Source organism: Papio anubis, chromosome 2, assembly GCF_008728515.1.
Source record: "Papio anubis isolate 15944 chromosome 2, Panubis1.0, whole genome shotgun sequence".
Lineage (NCBI taxonomy): Eukaryota > Metazoa > Chordata > Mammalia > Primates > Cercopithecidae > Papio > Papio anubis.
The window spans coordinates 176,647,405-176,666,505 of NC_044977.1; the positions used below are offsets into that span (position 1 = coordinate 176,647,405).

General features: G+C 41.0%; 1 protein-coding gene across 2 annotated transcripts in view; it reads left to right on the top strand.

Moving 5' to 3' along the window:
* The first annotated feature begins 3,511 nt into the window (after nt 1-3,511).
* TGFBR2 (transforming growth factor beta receptor 2) overlaps nt 3,512-19,101 on the top strand; it is an 87,141-nt gene continuing 71,551 nt past the window's right edge. For both annotated transcript variants that reach the window (XM_003895208.5, XM_003895209.5), the window contains exon 1: nt 3,512-3,987. In XM_003895208.5, the coding sequence (XP_003895257.1) occupies nt 3,894-3,987 (94 nt within the window). In that variant the 5' untranslated portion in view covers nt 3,512-3,893. The remainder of the gene's footprint in view (nt 3,988-19,101) is intronic.

A 19,101-nucleotide genomic window follows, 5' to 3' on the forward strand; every position in this document is an offset into this window, starting at 1 on the left:
GTCAAGAGATAAGAGCTGAGAATGAGATTGGTTAATTTATAAGGAGAGGAATCTCCCTGTTATCTGCTCTAGCTGACAGTAACCTCAACAGCTGCATGTCAAAAAGTTCAGGGAAGTAGGAAGTTCTTCCCTCATCACAACTAAGAAATGTAAGGTTTAAATAAACCACAATTTGATTCAGTTCGTGTGTGTGTGTGTGTATCTCACAGAGTTTGAAAAACTGGTAAAAAAAAGATTGTCAACTTTTAAAATTTCTGTTCAAGTTGATATTTATTGTTTTTCAACTCATTAAGGGCTTAAAAATTACCTTTCTTGTTTTTTAAACCCTGAGTTGGGCTATTATTTTTTGCTCCCATTTGCAAATGGCCCAGTTTTTTACATGTATATATTAACTGCTTATGCGAATGCACAAAATATTATACTAAGAAAAGTATACAACTATATGGGAAAACGATGTCTTGATTGAGTGTATCAGACATCCCTTTCAATAAGAATTTGAAAAGGAAGGATATCATGACAATTTTTTTTCTTTTTCTTTTTTCTATTTTTTTGTTTTTGAGACAGTGTCTCACTCTGTCTTCTAGGCTAAAGTGCAATGGCACAATCATGGCTCACTGCAACCTCAGTCTCCTGGGCTCAAGTGATCCTCCCACCTCAGCCTCCTGAGTAGTTGGCACTATAGATACATGCCAACATGCCTGGCTATTTTTTTATTTTATTTTTAGTAAAGATGAAGTCTCGCTATGTTGTTTAGGCTGGTCCCGAACTCCTGGGCTTCAGCCCAGGAGTAATCCTCCTGTCCAGGCCTTCCAAAGTGCTGGGATTACAGGTGTGGACCACTGCACCCAGCCTGATGAATTTTTAAAATTATCAAACTGCAATATGCTGAGTTTACATCTCTATTATTTCTATTATGATGATTTTCAAAAGGCTAGCTTGCATTGGCAATGCTGAATTCTGATTCTTCTCAATTTCACAGGAGAATGAAGATTAAATCAGAAATGTGAAGGGCAAACAAAATTAAAATCAACATTAATGGTGTATGGTGACAAAGACCACCAGTTAAACATTCGACCATGGATTCAAATACCTAGCCTCCAACAATGTAAAACATCTGTCTTTGTGATAATTAGGGAAAACAAAGCCTTTGGAATATATTGAACATTTATTTGCCACATTGTGTTTTGAGGAGAAAGAAAGTACATGTATGCTGTCCGGAGGAACTTGGGCAAATGTAAGGAAAAAAAAAAAAAAAACAAGAAGAAAGAAACCCACATACTTCTCCATTCTTAAGAAAAGGAAGTAGTGGTGACATCATTGTCAGCTAAAATGTAGTCTGTTTATATCTCAAATATTAGGTAACAATGTTTTCTCCAGAGTTATGAAGCAACTAGAATAATCAAGTACAATTTTCTTCTAAATCTTTATTGCCTGATTCATTCATTCATCCAATAAATATTTATTAAACATCGATTATGTGTTAGATGTTTGGGACACAATAGTAAGTGGAGGGAAAGATATATAATACCTGCCCTCAACAAATTTGGAGTTGAGTGGAGGATAGGAAAAGAAATTAAAGAATGACACAAATAATTATAAAGTTACAGCTGTTAAAAGAAAGGCATATGGTGCCAAGAGAACCTATAATAAAAGATCTACTCATGGAGGTCAGTGAAAGCTTGCCCATCAAAGAAGTTATCATTCAATCCACGAAGACCAGGAGTTGGCTGGGTGAAGAAGAAAAGGTCAGAGGAAGGAAGTCCATACTGGGGAAGGAAGGCTCTGTGCATAAAGAATAGGGGGATTACAGAGGCACATTCACGAAATTTGGAGAAGGCTTTCAGCAAGCAAGGAGAAGCCACGTGAAAGTTTACAGAAGAGGTGGGGGCTTGAAGGCACGTTCAAGGATCTGGTTTTTATCTTCTCTTTATCTCAAGAGCAGTGGGAAGCCATTAAATGATTTTAATCAGAGGGTTGGTATAACCAGTTTTGTATTTTGAAAAACTGAATTCAGCTCTCATTTGAGAAACTGAGTGAAAGAGCCCGGAATGGCCGTGGCTGAGGGTGACTGGTGGGAGACTCCTACTCAAGCCACGGCAGTGGCATGGGCTGGTGGCAGGAGAGGGAACAGGGAGAAGATTTGGAACTCAATCTTCTTCCATTGACAAAGTCACTCCAGCTTTGGCAAGGCAATTACTTGATGGGAAAGAAGATGCCTAGCCCTCCTGATTTCACTGCATTTTCTCCATCTTAAACATGAGTGCTGGGAAGTGGCAGAACATCTATCTAGAGGCAGCTCGGGTACTAGGTGGAGCAAAAGGTAAAATTCCAGGATGAAGCAAATGAACTCTTAGAATGACAGGGGAGATTTGGGGAGCTGGGTTTGGGGGAGTGCTATTTACCTTTATTCCCTGGAGGCCCTGGCCCAAACCCTTGCCTCTGCAATCTTTCTCTCAGGTAAAGGAATTCATTAAACGAATTGCTGGAAGATCTACTGACCAGAGGGCTGTACAGAATCCCATCTTTGAGAGAGAGAAGTAGGTTGATCACATAGTTTATTATCCAATCAGGACATATCTTAAAGAGAAAAGGGGTTCTATTAATATTTAAACTACAAAACATGTACACCAGGAATGTCTTGGGCAAATCTGGTTGCCCTAGCAAGAAAGGAATTTTGAAAGTTTATACTGTTCTGCTCCCATGTTACCCCTTTTGCACATGAAAGGCTAAGCATTCTCTTCACCTGCATTAAGGGAATAAAAGCACAAGCATTCAGGTGACTCCCAAGCCACTTTTAATTTTACAGTTTCTGCTATACTCTATACATTCTGAAAATTACATTTTCCACCATTATCACTTCGTGATAGGTGATCATTTACAATTACTCACTGACTCAGTCCCGGGAAGAGGCGGTGCGAAATGGGAGGCTCTATCCAGGTGCTCATAAAAATGCAGAATCTCCGCCTGCCTCCTAGACCTACTGAATTAGAATCTGCATTTTTTAACAAGATTCCCAGGTGATCAATAAGTACATTAAAACTTGAGAAAAACTTCTAGACTTCGACCTAAAGAAAAAACATTTTACCACTTGACAGTGTATGCACATACATACATGCATAAAGACACAACCGAAGCACAGGTTTAATGAAGTAAAATTTACCGTTACTATTTGGGACAGAAATGTGCTCACGACTCAATAGATTTGAGTGTTCACTCCTGGATCTCAACGTGTAATTTGAAAACGCATCTCTAAAGCACCTAGGAGCAATCTGAAGAAAACTGAGGGGAGGCGGCAGATGTTCTGATCTACCAGAGAAAACGTGGACGTTTTCTGTTGTTACTTTGTGAACTGCGTGCACTTAGTCACTCTTGAGTAAATACTTGGAGCGAGGAACTCCTGAGTGGTGTGGGAGGGCGGTGAGGGGCAGCTGAAAGTCGGCCAAAGCGCTCGGAGGGGCTGGTCTAGGAAACATGATTGGCAGCTACGAGAGAGCTAGGGGCTGGACGTCGAGGAGAGGGAGAAGGCTCTCGGGCGGAGAGAGGTCCTGCCCAGCTGTTGGCGAGGAGTTTCCTGTTTCCCCCGCAGCGCTGAGTTGAAGTTGAGTGAGTCACTCGCGCGCACGGAGCGACGACACCCCCGCGCGTGCACCCGCTCGGGACAGAAGCCGGCCTCCTGTGCAGCTTCCCTCGGCCGCCGGGGGCCTCCCCGCGCCTCGCCGGCCTCCAGGCCCCCTCCTGGCTGGCGAGCGGGCGCCACATCTGGCCCGCACATCTGCGCGACCGGCCCGGCGCGGGGTCCGGAGAGGGCGCGGCGCGGAGGCGCAGCCAGGGGTCCGGGAAGGCGCCGTCCGCTGCGCTCGGGGCTCGGTCTATGACGAGCAGCGGGGTCTGCCATGGGTCGGGGGCTGCTCAGGGGCCTGTGGCCGCTGCACATCGTCCTGTGGACGCGTATCGCCAGCACGATCCCACCGCACGTTCAGAAGTCGGGTGAGTGGTCCCCAGCCTGGGCTCGGCGGGTCGCCGGGGGTCTTCCTGGGGTCCCCGCCTCTCCGCTGCGCTTGACAGTCGGGCCCCGCAACCCGGCGCCCGGGCGGAAACAAGGAAAGTTTCCTCCGCGGCACTCCAGCAGCCCAACTCCCGTAGCTGCAGGGATGTGTGAGTTTTTCTTGAAAAAAAGATGGAAAGTTCACTTGCAAGGGGCGCGGGGCACGTTTGGTCCCCTTTGTGCGAGCAGGAAAGGCGTTGTGTTGGCCGCGTTCGAGGCGAGCCCCCACCCCCGGAAAGGGAAGTTTGAGAAGTTGGTTATCTGAAGGTGGCCGGGGACCAGCGGCCCGGGGCGGCAGCCTGAGCTGCCAAAGCAGCCAGCACACCTGGGCCACTCAGCCCGTGGCGATGCCGCGTGCCCACCCAGCTCTTTCTGAGCCACCCGTTCAAAAGGCCAGCTCCTCAGTCCTTAGCTCCTGGACACGGCTACGCTTTCCCTCAGGCCGGCTTCTTGGCCCGGAGGTTTTGGATACAAGTTTCAAGAAAATAAGCGATTTCCAAAAGAAAGTTAGCTGGCTCCACTGACGCCTTGGCATGGATGGGAAGGGAGTGGAGATGCTCAGGTGAAACCGAGAGTCCCTCACTGAATGCCCACTGGGTGCTAGGGGCTGTAGATTTTGCCTGGAACAAGACAGTCCTGTCTTCAGGGAGTTGATAGTTCTATGCAATTATCGTTTGTTGGAAACCGAAGGGTTAAAATCCTACCTAGGCTACCCACCTGATCGCTGTCTCTGAAGGTTTTTAAGGAAAAAAAAAATATATGTATATATGTATGTGTGTGTGTGTGTATATATATATATATATGCATGCAGGAATGGGGGTTCTTAATGATTTGTTATGGAAAGTGTAAACACCTGAGACTTCAAAAGTTAGATTTTTTTTTTTTTTGAGACGGAGTCTCATTCTGTCACCAGGCTAGAGTGCAGTGGCGCAATCTCGGCTCACTGCAACCTTTGCCTCCTGGGTTCAAGCGATTCTCCTGCCTCAGCCTCCCGAGCAGTTGGGATTACAAGCACCCGCCACCACGCCCAGCTAATTTTTGTGTTTTTAGTAGATACAGGGTTTCACCATATTGGTCAGGATGGTCTCGATCTCTTGACCTCGTAATACGCCCACCTTGGCCTCCCAAAGTGCGGGGATTACAGGCATGAGCCACCGCGCCCGGCCAAAAGTTAGACTTTTTGCAGCTGTGATCCAAATAACAGTATCTGCAGCTGTGGTCTGGGTAACCGAGTATTTGGGCAAGTCATAGAGCTTTTTCTGGGCCTCAGTTTCCTCATCTGTAAAATGGCAAGGTTGAATCTGGGTAATTTTACATCATCTTCGTGTTTAACATCTTACGTGCCGTGGCCCTCCCCTCCTTTCCCCTAGCTCTTCTGGTGACTTGGAGATGACCCATGTAGACTTTGGATGAAATGTACAGGAGTTGACAGTCCACATCACCCTGACGCACTCTTTTTATTTATCCAGAGACATGGGCAGATTTACCTTTTGGTTTGTCTAGAAAAAACGCGCATCATGGTCAGTTGTAAATTTCAGAGTATTTGAAGTGGATTGGGAACTTTTTAAAAATTATGGCATACATTGAAGGTGGCATGGAGATGGAAGTTTTTAATCTAATTAGGAAGAGGCACTATTGCAAGCAAAAAGTCTTAACACACTTTTGAGTCCTATGGTTTTAATAAAATCTTAGTGTTTCGTTCTTGGCGTTTTTCCTGCATTGCAGTACCAGAATGTTCAGTTGTCTCTCATTTTCCTCCAGACTCTTAAACCTAAGTTGTATTTTGCTAATAAATATTTAAAATGGCACTCTTAATTTTCTGTGGATGTTAAAAATCATTAAAACTTTTGTTCCAGATTATAAAAGAAGGAAATTAGCAGGCCCTGATGTTGTTAGGTTCTGTTTACAAGGATAAGATTTATGATTTGCAAATTCCAGACCCAATAGTTCATGAGTCACTTTCATTTCATCAATATACACACTTTTAAACAATTAGCATAAAAGCGTGGTGGCTTTTTATTTGGGTATTTAGACAGTTTACCAAGGCCCACAGATTTCCTATTTTTATAGAATTGAAGTTTCAAAATGGTTGAATTAATGAATACTTTGAATTTGTATTCATTTGATTCAAATTAAATTTTCAAAGTTGGCCGAAGGTTGAAGATAGATACATTGAAGATGAGAAACCTAATTCTACTTACATTTTAATTTTTCATGTAAGTAAATGGTTTCAGAATTTTTCTAACATAACTGGTAAACTGAAAACATTTTTTCAAAATATCTTGATGCAAGATAATATATGAGGGAATGAGATTGTTTAATAAACAACAGGCTCCTTTTACGTCACATAGAAAAGCCCCAAAATCTGTCTTCTGTTTAGTAGCTTCTGTACTTCTGTTTAGTAGTATGCAAAAGATTTAAATATAAGAACAAATTTCACTAAGAAATAGAAAGTTTTTTTTTTTTCCTTGTTTTTGACATTCACTCTTTCTAAGTGATCAAAATTAAGAAATGACTCTTTGGGAGAAAACTGTAAAGTGTACAATAGCTCTTCAGGTCTGAAAAATATGACTTTTCAGGTTCCTAAAAGTAGATTCTTATTGAGGACAAAGAATTTGTAAAAGTGTTATAGGGATACAGGTTCTTCAGATCTCTTTAATAACCTGCTTATTTTGTCAGGGTAAGAGACTAGACATCATTAGGCCCCAAATCTTATCTTTGGTCTACTTGTGCTTTTTTTCATCCTCATAAAAATACATTTTTACCTTTAGGCCACTCCCTTTAACAACATCTTATTTTTAATGAGTTATATTTTATACAAAATACTAATCACATTTTGAACTCATGCCTTCTTTTCAATGTAGCAATCCCTAATGATGACTGTTGTCTGTGTAGTCAATGTAACTACTACATGTTTTCTACTCAATTATGAACATGACTTTTTAATTTTTTCAGTAAGGTTAGTTTTTAATTCTGGATCTCATTGATATCATTGCAAAAAGTGGGCATTTTTTTCTTCTACCTTTTCAACCATATTTATTGAGTATCTCTTGCCAGGCAGGACGCTCAGACCTGGGACACCATCCCAGATGTATAAGACAGACCTGGTCTTTGCCTTCATTGAATTTAACAGCTGGGAGCATGTTATATGTAAAGAAAAGGATACATGTTTTAACTCTTTATATTTGAAAGCATTATGGAATACTGGTGTTTTATTTTCTATACCTCATTTTCAAAAGCCTCATTTTTTGTTGTTGTATGCACTAGGAGGATGTGCATGTTGTATGTTTCCTTCTAGGTCCCATTGAATGTATTTTGAATCTCACTTTCCTATCCCTGCCTTATCACAGAGCCCCCGTTGGGCAGCCTTTAATTGCCTTCTCCATTCCATAGGCAGCATGATGGACCCAGTGCATTCATTTAGTGTTCTCTTTGAGGATAGGCTGGTGGTAGAAGAGTGTAGGGTATAAGCTTTGGAATCAGGCCGTCCTGGGTTCCAAACCCACTTCCCGTTTACTGGCTGTGTAGCCTGTTGTAGTTACTTTACCTACTGGTCATCCCTGGTCTCATTTGTAAAATGAGGATTATGGAGTTATGGTGAGGATTAAATAAAATATTGTTTTAAAGTATTTAACATGGTGCCTGCAACACAGTAAATGCTCAATAAATGTCAGCTTCTGTTATTACTGTTAACTCCTTAATTGGTCTTACCAAGGGCCTCCGTCGTGGTTCCCATTTGACTCTGCTGCTTCACATCCCACCACAGCCCACACTTTCCCAGTCTGTTGGTGTCACTACACATACACATGATGTGAGCAATTTAGGCAGCTGTGCCTTTGTTCAGGATGTCTGGAACTCCTGCTACCCGGCTAATTTTCACTCATCTTTTAAGACGTAGTTCAAGTGTCGTCTTCTTGAGGAAAACCTGCATTGAATGCCCCAGTTTGAGGTAAATATCTCCTATGAGATACAGACCTCTCACTTAGATGGTAATGATACCAAGCCGAAGTCATATCTTTTCGTAACTCTCTTGCCCCATTAGACCTTTAATCCTCTCAATCTTATTCAGTTCTCTATCTCCGGGGTCTCTAGCAGTGCCTGACACATCATTTAGCACCCAGGAAGTGCTGAGCTGAGCCTCCACTTCATCCTACTGTATCTAGTGCAACTGAGGTCGAGCATTTAACTAAGCAGTGACTTGTTTGTTAGGTGTTTGGTCCGAATAGTAAAATCTTTACTTTCAGTTCAAATAGTTTTAGTTCTGATCACAATAAGCAATTTGACTCTTTTTGAAGTATGGAATTGGTTCTTGTATTCTCATGAAATATGGAAAAAGATGTTTCAACTTCTGACAAACATGATGGAAAGCTGCTAGAAGTTTTCATGCAATTCTTTTAGCCATAAATTTTGAACTAGTGTAGGGCCTTGAAAGCCACTGCAAAACTTTAAATAAAGTCACCAGAGAAATTATCCAGTAGGTACTGATACCTCTTTTTTTTTTTTTTTTCCTAGAAGGGTGTTGGAAAGAGAATTTTATTAGGAATGAAGTGCTAAAATCTAAATTTAGTTTTTAAGTTTCTTTTTTCATCGGGTTTTATGTTTTGGTTTGTAAGGGTAAAGCGGCGTTGGTTGAAGGGAAGTGTGGTCCTGTAGCCACCACTGCCTACCCTAGAGTAGCGTGGATATTATTTAGGTCTGATGCAGACTACCAAAGCAGTTTTAAATAGGGTTCAGGGGAAACATGCTTCCTGGCTACAGCATGGCATTATTTGGCCAAGTTCCACATAAAAGCATAACTCTGTTACCTTGTTAGCTTCTACCCTCCAGGTCCTTATGTACAGCTTCCGCAGATTTAAGTTACGATTTTCAGTAGAACAGATAGGCATTTGTGGCAAGAATGCTCACCGCTTATTTTGCACTCTCTACTTTCCTGATAATATTTTGCTCCACAGGTACCTGTTGCTTGTGACTGAGGCAAGATAATGACTCGTACTTCTTTGTTTGGCATGCCAAAAGGGTTTGGAATACTGCACGGGCAAATTGGCTCATCTCAGGGAGAAGTCAGGGAGAAGGAAGAGAAAGAGAATTAACATTTGAGAACCTACCCTGAGCCAGCCACATGATGTTACGTATCTAATTTAATCCTAGGAAGAAATCTCCAAGATAAGTTTTATTATCTTTATTTTATAGATGGAAAGATGGATGCTGCTCTCTCTGGAGGGTCTCTCTCTCCAGGGTCTCTCTGGAGGTTTGCCTGGGTGCATGTATATGTGTGTGGCCCAAGTTTCTCATGCTTGCGTGCTGCTAGGCTCTTTTTTGTGGTCTCTATGTGTGTATGTGTGTGTTGGGAGGGAGGCTGAAGAGGGGTGAATGGATATCGGATTTGAGAGAGGGGAAGCTTACCATCTAATGTCATCAGTTTAGTGCTCCTGATTTAATTGATTTGCTTTGCTTGCATGATCTGCCTCCTTCCTGACTACATTTGTACCACAGAAAATCAAGATAAGGCAGAGTTTCTTTGCATAAGGAAACTCTACAACCCGCAGTTTGACAATGGTGCCTTAGTGGTAGGACTCATGGTGGGTGATCTGTGGTTTGGCCACTTATAGCAGTTTGCAAAGATGTGTATTGTAAACCCCAAATTCCAAGCATGTAGGACAATCATTTGTGTACAGTCAATTGTGTACAACTGCTGATGAGGGCAAGAAGAGCCGACTTTATTCAACATAACAAAGAAGGGGACAGTTTGACTTTTTTTTTTTTTTTGAGATGGAGTCTCGCTCTGTCGCCCAGGCTGGAGTGCAGTGGTGCAATCTCCACTCACTGCAAGCTCCGCCTCCCGGGTTCACGCCATTCTCCTGCCTCAGCCTCCCGAGTAGCTGGCACTACAGGTGCCCGCCACCATGCCCGGCTAATTTTTTGTATTTTTTATAGAGACTGGGTTTCACCGTGTTGGCCAGAATGGTCTCAATCTCCTGACCTCGTGATCCGCCCGCCTGGGCCTCCCAAAGTGCTGGGATTACAGGTGTGAGCCACTGAGCCCGGCCCAGTTTGGCTTTTGAAGGGGACAATTTGAAAACTTACAGGGGGTAAGGTTCTCTTCCTCGTCCATTACATCAGGATTACTTCTGCCTTTTACTTGCCAGTCAGCTTTTTAGGTCTTAGCACTCAACAAGGAGCAACTGTCCTCTTGGGTGTAGTCAATGTAGTCTACTTATGGCCTCCTGCTTAGACTCTTAAGGGTTCGCTAGCATCTGTGTTTTGTTTATAGGTTTGAAGCTATCGTCAATAGACGAGATTTAGTTTCAGGGCCCGTACCTATGACTGAGGAGATTCTATCTGGGAAAGGTCAAGACAATAACTCTTTTTTTTTTTTTTTCTTCTCTTTTCTGAGGGACTATTTTCCTCCAATTTTTTTCAGCTCTACAACTAAAATATAAGTCTAGTATATGAACACAACTGGCCACTGTCCTGGGCCTTAGATGGCACTCTGCTATCATTCTTCTCTGGTCAGAGCCGTGCCTATGGGGTGAGGTGACTTTTGGGCCTTCCAGTCTTACTCTCTTTTCGGTTTTAGACCGTGATTTGGTTACCTGGGAACCCAAATTCACTGCCCAGAAGGCCCTGAACTGGTATCTGCAGTTGGCATGGATCCTTGAAGCCATCTTCCTGAAGGCCATCATTGCTACTGATTGTGCAATCTCTGCCTGAGGGTCGGTCAAGGGATAGCTCTGTGTGTGTGTGTGTGTGTGTGTGTGTGTGTGAGAGAGAGAGAGAGAGAGCGCTTGGGTGTCCACATATCACAAGGCCCCTCTTGATGTAGGATGCAGCAGGCAGGGGAGAGCAAGGCAAATTCATTACCAGGGCTCAGGATGATGTCTGTCTTCAAACCACCCATTTCTGAGGAAGGACTATGAATATTGTAGGAGTTCTAAAGTTGTACTTGGTCTTCCAAGACATTGGAAAGAGATATTTGTCAGTCAAGGTAGAAGGATGAATGAAACCTATTTTATTGAGCAGTTCGCCAGCTTGAGTTGTAACTTTAAATGTTTTGACTTATGGTACATGGGCCTCTATTTGCTCACTTGCCTTGGGCCTTCCCATGTTGGGGATGGGTCTGCAGCAGCAACATTCCTTTTCAGAGATGTTGGGTAGAAATTAGTTTTGGTTAATTGTATCATTTTTTTCCCTGGAACAGACAGCACTGAACATTAAAGAAAAAGATAAGAGTTACTCCGTAGACATAGTGCTGTATTTCCTTTGGGAAATGTAGTTTTTCTTAGTTTGTGTTGTCCTAAAGTGAACTTTAGCTCTATACTTTTTTTTCTTTGTCTTTTATTTATTTATTTTTATTTTTAGATTTCCTAGTGCCCTAGTTGCATTTCTTCTGTGTATTGAGAGACCACCAGGGCAAGGCAAAGTTTATCTGAATGTTTTTTCCTCCTATTGTAAATATTTTATTTGAACCATCCATGGTTCAAATAAAAAAGAGGCTTGGTTCTTCTCAGGCCTCTTTAAAGAAAACAAGGAAAAAGGCTTCCCAGTGCTTTAGAAGATATAAGATTGTTAAAACTTCATTTTAGAGAACCAGGGATTTGGCTGAACTAACATGAATGCCTTTGAAAGAAGATATGGGTTGGGTGCATATTTTCAGTATGTGCTGCAGCAGCTCTTTATTAAAGTATAAATCATTACAAAGTCTTCATTTCGTATGGGGTGATAATACTGCTGCTCTGTGGATGACTACCTGTCACGCCCAAACCCTGCAAACTTTTCTACATAGGGAAATGGAATTGGGCTTATGCCGCCTGTAGCTTTAACTCAAGAGACTTCATGGACTGATTTCCCAATAATCATAGTAGCTACCACTTATTGAGGTCTTGCTACTACTTGGATCATGCTGAGTACTTCAAGTGTATTAACCCTCAAAAACAACTTTACAAGGTAGGTTATGTTATGCTTATTATAAATCCTCCAGAGTTAATAAATTTGCCTAAGTCCACCTAGTTAGAAAATGATTAGGCTGGGGTTGGAATCAAGATGGTCTGGTTTGGGGATCTCGACTCCTAATTGTTATACTGTACTGAGACTAGTCTGCCCTAACTGATATAAACTACTTGTCCATTATAGCATGGGTTTTGGAAGAGGAGGGGTTAAGAGAAATAATAATATCCAACATTTTTCTAGTGTTTGGAATCTGAAGCTTGGAAATTTCAGGGACACTCTTTAAGAAGAAAAATATAAAATTAAGAATAAAGTGAATACAAAATTAAGAATAAAGTGAATATTTATTTAGAATTAAAATAGTATACAGGCCGGGTCCAGAATATGAAGAATATATTAATATATTCTTCATATATTATCCCACTAGATTTCCTTAGTGTAATAAAATAACACTTGGTTTATACACCAGGTAGTCAAACATCATGCCTGTCTTGTGATCTCAATGGGAAAATGAAGTATATACCTCAAGTGATACAGTCGTGGCTGAATCATGGAACAATTATGCCATCAGGGAGTTGAGGTATTCTGAGTAAAACAGGCACTTCATTTGAAAGGACTAGGAGACTTCACAGATGCATCAAATATGTTGAGGATATAAATGCCAGGCTCAGGTGGATTTACTGTGAAGTGCTTGAACTTAACCTTCAAGGCTACCTATACCCTGGTATAGGTTCATCTCCTGACTTTAAGTGAGGCCCTGGAAATGTGGCTAACAAGTGTCATCAAGTCAAACACTACGAAATCTTGCAGTGCCCTGAATCTTACAGCTCACATGTAAAAGAAACCTGATAAAAGTTTTCCAAATTTGGAGTCAATCCGAAAAATTTATATGACATTACCTATAATGAATTATGAAGCTGAAAGGAACTTTTCCAAATTATTCAAGAATAAATTACAAATTCTGATCTACAGTTCTAAAGGGAAGACTGAATTTTTTTTTATTCTCTCAATAGAGAATATTACAAAATGTTATTGGAAGAGATGATCAAAGAGTATGCAACCAAAAAATATAGGAAAAATATTTCAGAGGTATGGCAGTTAATAAAAATATTTGTTTTTTAACACTTCATATTTGTAGTATTTATAGCTTTTAAAAATTTGTTGTTTGTATGATACTATTTAAATTTTTTTTTTTCCAGAGATGAGATCTAATTCTGTCACTCAGTCTGGAAAGCAGTTGCGTGATCATAACTCACTGCAGCCTTGGATTCCTAGGCTCAAGCAATCCTCTAGAGTAGCTTGGACTAAGGGCATGCACCACCATGACTGGCCAGGTTTTTTTTTTTTTTTTTTTTTTAATTTTTGTAGAGATGGTGTCTTACTATGTACCCAGGCTGGTCTTGAACTGTGGGGCTCAAAGGAACCTTTCCACTTCTACCTCCCAAAGTGTTAGGATTACAGGTGTAAGCCACTGCACCTGGCCTGTATACTATTTTAATTCTAAATAAATATTTACTTTATTCTTAATTTTGTATTCACTTTATTCTTAATTTTATATTTTTCTTCTTAAAGAGTGTCCCTGAAATTTATAAGCTTCAGATTCCAAAGACCTGAGTCTTCGACTAATGGTAGGATTTGTTTGTTGCTTTGGAAAACAAATGTTAAAAATTGCCTCTTCTTCCTTCCCCCCGTTGCAAACATAGACTGAAATCTGCATTGTTATTTCACAAAACGAAAATATTTTTCCTCCTGGTTTAGCTAAACCCTTCATCATTTTCCTGCTTTAGAGCCCCACGCCAAGTAGAAAAGAAGTTGCAAAGATGTAATTATCACAAACCTTCATCTTGGATGAAAGATCACCTAGCTTTGACCCTTAGTTTGAGATTAGAAAGACTCTACCTAGGAGACAGCTGGTAAAGACTAAAGTGTATTGCACCAGGAATCAAGTTGTCTGGGTGACTGGGCTGTCTTTCTTCCCATTGGGGTTCATTTTCCTTCTATACAGTGACAAGAATTGGACTAAATAAGATTTCCAGTATATTCTCTTCTGAAACATTTCATTCTTTTTTATCCATCTACTATTTTGTTAGTAGAATAAATCATTGAAGTTGAGTTAGAAAATCTTTAGCTAATCAAAATAGAAAACTAACAAAAGTCATAACAGGTCAGAACTGAGAAATACCACAGACTTCCACTGGTGTTCGTTGGAGACGACTATTATTAAAAAAAAAAGAAAAGAAAAAAAAAACATAGCTATTTTGAAAATTTCCTACTACAGGTGTCTGAGCATACATCCTGACTAAATAGCATGTTTACTTCGGCTAGAGCTCGCTCCTTCTTGCTAAATAAAAGGCTTACTTGGTTTTGGTGGTAATATTATTTCTCTTTGGTTAATTATGGTGTTTTCATTCTCCCCTTCCTCTGAATTGGTAAAAGTGTCTGAAAATTTTTCCTAAGGTAGAAAATTATGAAATGCTTTGCTATGCTTAGGAGAAGTAAAGCCTAAAGGAACTTTCATATTTTTGGGGGGAAAAAAAAAGGAAACTTGTCTAGATATAATTAGTGTTCTGTTGCCTTTCAAATATTTCTCTACCACTTTTCTTAAAATATTCTCAGAAAAGACAGAATTTGCAACAGATTGGCAGTTTTCAGACTGCTGTTTTAGGCAGGGGAGTAGCTGCTGCAACCTATAATTGCATTTCTGTAGAGTCTGCGGACACTTGTTAGAATAGACTAGGAATCTTTCAACTTTTGCTTTGAGTGACTACCTTGTTACTACATACCAGATTGGCGTCTCATTCTCTAAAGCTCATAGTATTGCGGGGAAAAAAAGACAATATGATATAATTTGTCCTTCAAGTGTGTTAAAAATCTAATAATAACATTTTATATTCGTTATTTTGGAATCCCTTAAATTATATCATTATAAAATAATCTAACAATCTCAATCCCCCGGGGCACTCTTACTTTTATTTTTATAATTTAGATGTTAGAATACATTTCTATTCTCTTAGACCTTTGTTCATTCTACTTTCTCACTTCTTTAGGAGCCTCATTCCTTCCTGAATATTACATTTTATGACTTATCATATGCATCAAGGCTCAAATCTTGAGCTCCAGCATTCTGACCCTGAAAATGATGGTTTCCTATCATCTTCTGATAACAGCAACTGAAGGTGTTCTAATACCTTGCCGCTCATAGGAGGTCTGACATCACTGAGAATTTATTGGAAATGAGGACTGTGGGTCCTCTCCCCAGACCTACTGCAACATAATGTGCACTTTTACAAGGTCCCCAGGTGATTCCTGTACACATTGCAGTTTGAGAAACACTGCTGAAATAGCATTAAAGCATGTTCCAAAGAGTAGCCAAATGATCTGCAGTGGTTTTAGTGGATCACATCAGGCTTGTTTCTGTCAGTAAAGAAGAGGAGAATTCAAGGAAGAGTTGCACTTAGTTTTATGAGAGTCTTGACTCCTCCTAAGCTGTTTTAACTGTGTGGTAACTATTATAACATGCTAAAGCTAGCAGAAGACAGAAGGCACTGGTAGCAAGTCAACTAAATGAGTCCGTTTTTAACCAGTCTGTTTCCCCAGTCATCCTTCATGAGTCTTTTATCCACTGATTGTCCCTCCCTTGACCGTGGTGAACTGTAGAACCCAAGGACCCATTTCTTTTTTCTTTTTCTTTTTCTTTCTTTCCCTTTTTTTTTTTTTTTTTTTTTTGAGATGAAGTCTTGCTCTGTTGCCCAGGCTGGAGTGCAGCGGTGCAATCTTGGCTCACTGCAACCTCTGCCTCCTGGGTTCAAGTGATTCTCCTGCTTTAGCCTCCTGAGTAGCTGGGATTAAAAGTGTGTGCCACCACCACCGGCTAATTTTTTTTTTTTTTTTTTGTATTTTTAGTAGAGACGGGGTTTCACCATGTTGGTCAGGCTGGTCTCAAACTCCTGACCTCATGATCTCCCACCTGCCTCCCAAAGTGCTGGGATTACAGGCGTGAGCCATCGCGCCTGGCCCCAAGGGCCCATTTCTGTACTGAACTCACTGCATTAATCATGTTTACCTCATTAGGCATTTACTCACAGACTGCCTTGACATATGTAGGCCTTAATTCATTCCGGAGCTATTATACCTCAGCATTTCTTAAAATAGGTAGCACTCCGCTCTATACAAAGTAGGTGCCCAATAAATTAATGATTCGATGACAGGTTTTCAGGAAGTGGTTTTACTCTTCAACATTTTTTAATCCTCTTTTGTCTTGAGGAACTTACTTGTCTGATGCTCAGTGAAGACTCAATACATTTTTCTTGAATTACTCAACATTTGTTTTAGACTGTCCTGAGGGTGCCACTGTAGGCATTTTCATTGATTTGCTTCTTTATTTTAATATCATAAGGCAGCTTTTTGTGCCTTAGTTACTTTTGTCTTCCAGAATTATGGGTCCCTGTCAGTTTTTAATGCTCTTAAGTAACATAGTAGCCACAATAAGGAGTTCTTACGAGCAGTTTCTGATGTTTCCAAGTAATTTTATTTTCTGACTTTTTTTTCTTTGCCTTTGACATCTGAACTGTACTTGGCAAGAAAAAAAAAAGAAAACTTTCCATTGCAAGTCATATCTCATGGTGCTTCCTGTTGCATCAACTCTAAAGTTATTCATCAGAAAAGTTACGTAAAATGCATAACCATTTGGTTTTATTTTTGCCCTCGAATTACACTACCATAACCCAAACCTGAACTCTTACTTTTGTCATCTGTAAAAATCACCTAATTGGTCTCTGCTTATGGACACCCTTTGTTCTTTCTCTGTCGATAACACAGGCATTGCCATCAGTTAAATCTCCCCCCAGATGGCATTTTGAATAGCTGACCCCTGCTAGAAAGCCTTCCATGGATTTTATGAATCCTAGATCATCACATGACCTTCCCTTCCTCTTTGAGCATGGGGGCTGCCTCAGTGTCCCTGGGCTCCTAAGAGAGTGCCTTGTGCCGATGGGACACAGGACCAGTTTGATGACTACCTGCACAGATGAAGCCAAACCTCTTGCCCATCATCTATTCCACCCTTCGCATCCCTCATGTCCTGGTTCCACTCGAACCCAGCTGCCTCACACATCCTTTTTGCTTACAAATTTCCTAGCTTGTGACCATTCTCCACCACCTTCCCCAAGTTTTACCATTCTCTATCTGTGCCCTACAACAGCTCCACCCTTTGAAATAATGCCTAGTCTAAATGTTACTTTTTCTATTGGGCCTTCCTTGATTATCCATCCCACTGCGATTCTTTCTCCTGCCCATAGCCTCTTTAACAAGCCTTGCATCGTCATTCATATTGACCTTGTTTGCTAAGCTACCTGTGCTATCTCTGTGTGTTTTAAACTCTTTTACTAGAATGAAAACTCTTTGAGGGAGAAACTTCTGTCTGATTTTGCCATAGCTCTTAGCACACATTCTCACTAATTCTGTTTATGTGTTGTGTTTGTTGCTGTTTGGAATTCCTTGCTTTTAAAGGCTGAGGAAACTTGCTTTTAGATTCAAGGCTGGGAGTGCTAATTTTTTTTCTCCTAGATGGCTTACCTCACCACCAAGTGTAAATGTCAATGGCTTAAAGCCACCTGTAGCATTGTTTGACAGAACCATAGGCTTGTGGAAAATCTCATATGATCTGCTTTGTGTAAATTGTTCTTTACAGTGGAGACTTGCTGCTCTGTCTGAAGTCTTTAGTTTCTGTGAATTTTGGGGAGCTGTGCTGTGTGGGTGTTAAGGTTGATTTTCCATCCATCACCAGCTCCGCCTTTGATTCATTTATTCTCTCGTGTGTGAATCTTTTGCAGAAGGCTCAATGCATTATGACTATAGAGGCCAGACAAAGTCATAAAGTAAATCACACCATCTGACACAGGCCAATTTTTTGCCACTCCTGCCTTTCCTCTTTATGAATCAGAGATGATCTCAGTCATTGGGATTCCTGGAATAAGTATGGCTGAAGGGGTCTTGGTGAAATGGAGAGTGCCTGAAGATACTCTTCTACCTACCTGAGGGTAAATAATCCCATATTGCAAAGGTGACTCCTGGTTGTACTTTTTGGAAAGCCCTGTTAAAGTGACACATGCGAAGGAGACTTAAGAATGAGGCCTTTCTGACGTGGGTGCTTAATAGGAGTGGGTTTCCAAGGAAGGTCTTGAATTTGGCCTTCAGCCGTCTCCTCCGCCATAGTCTCCATCCAACCTGAATAAACATGCAGTGTAGGTACTACGGGTAGTGATCTCTTGTGCAAGCACAGCTTCCAAATATGTCATCTGCCTTTCGGCCAGATCATCACCCATGTAGCCCCTCTTCTATGGGAATTCTGGAGCTACCACTGACATCATAACATTACATAGATTTCGACTGGCAGTGCCCTACCTGCTCTATCTATAGAGCAAAAGGAGATGAAACAAGAATTTTAATATTCCTTTTTTTTTTTTTTTTGAGACGGAATTTTGCTCTTGTCACCCAGGCTGGAGTACAATGGCACGATCTCAGCTCACTGCAACCTCTGCTCCTGGGTTCAAGTGATTCTCCTGCCTCAGCCTCCCAAGTAGCTGGGATTGTAGGTACCCACTACCACACCTGGCTAATTTTTGTATTTTTAGTAGAGACAGGGTTTCGCCATGTTGGCCATGCTGCTCTCGAACTTCTGATCTCAGGTGATCCTCCGCCCCGGCCTCCCAAAGTGCTGGGATTACAAGCATGAGCCACTGCAGCTGGCCAGAATTTTAATATTCTTAAGTCTAAATATTCTGCGGCACTTATTGGAAATGGTTGAAATACAATGCTTTTAATTTAGCATGTCATTGGTTAACTCTCAAAACTACTGAAAATCACTTATCTTTCAAGATTTTAATGATGATGTTGGTGAGGATGTTTGTGGTAAGTAGATAGTCACTTACATTTATTGAGCACTTTACAAAGCATTTTCACAAACTCTGAGTACTGGTCGTTATCAGTTTGTTAATGAGATGCCTGTGATATCTTCAAGGGACAGGAGAGAATATGTTAACTTCTTGAATAACTGCTACAGCTGTAGTTAGCCCCCTATGAGCCAAGCCTATTGGCTTTATCACTCCCAAGGT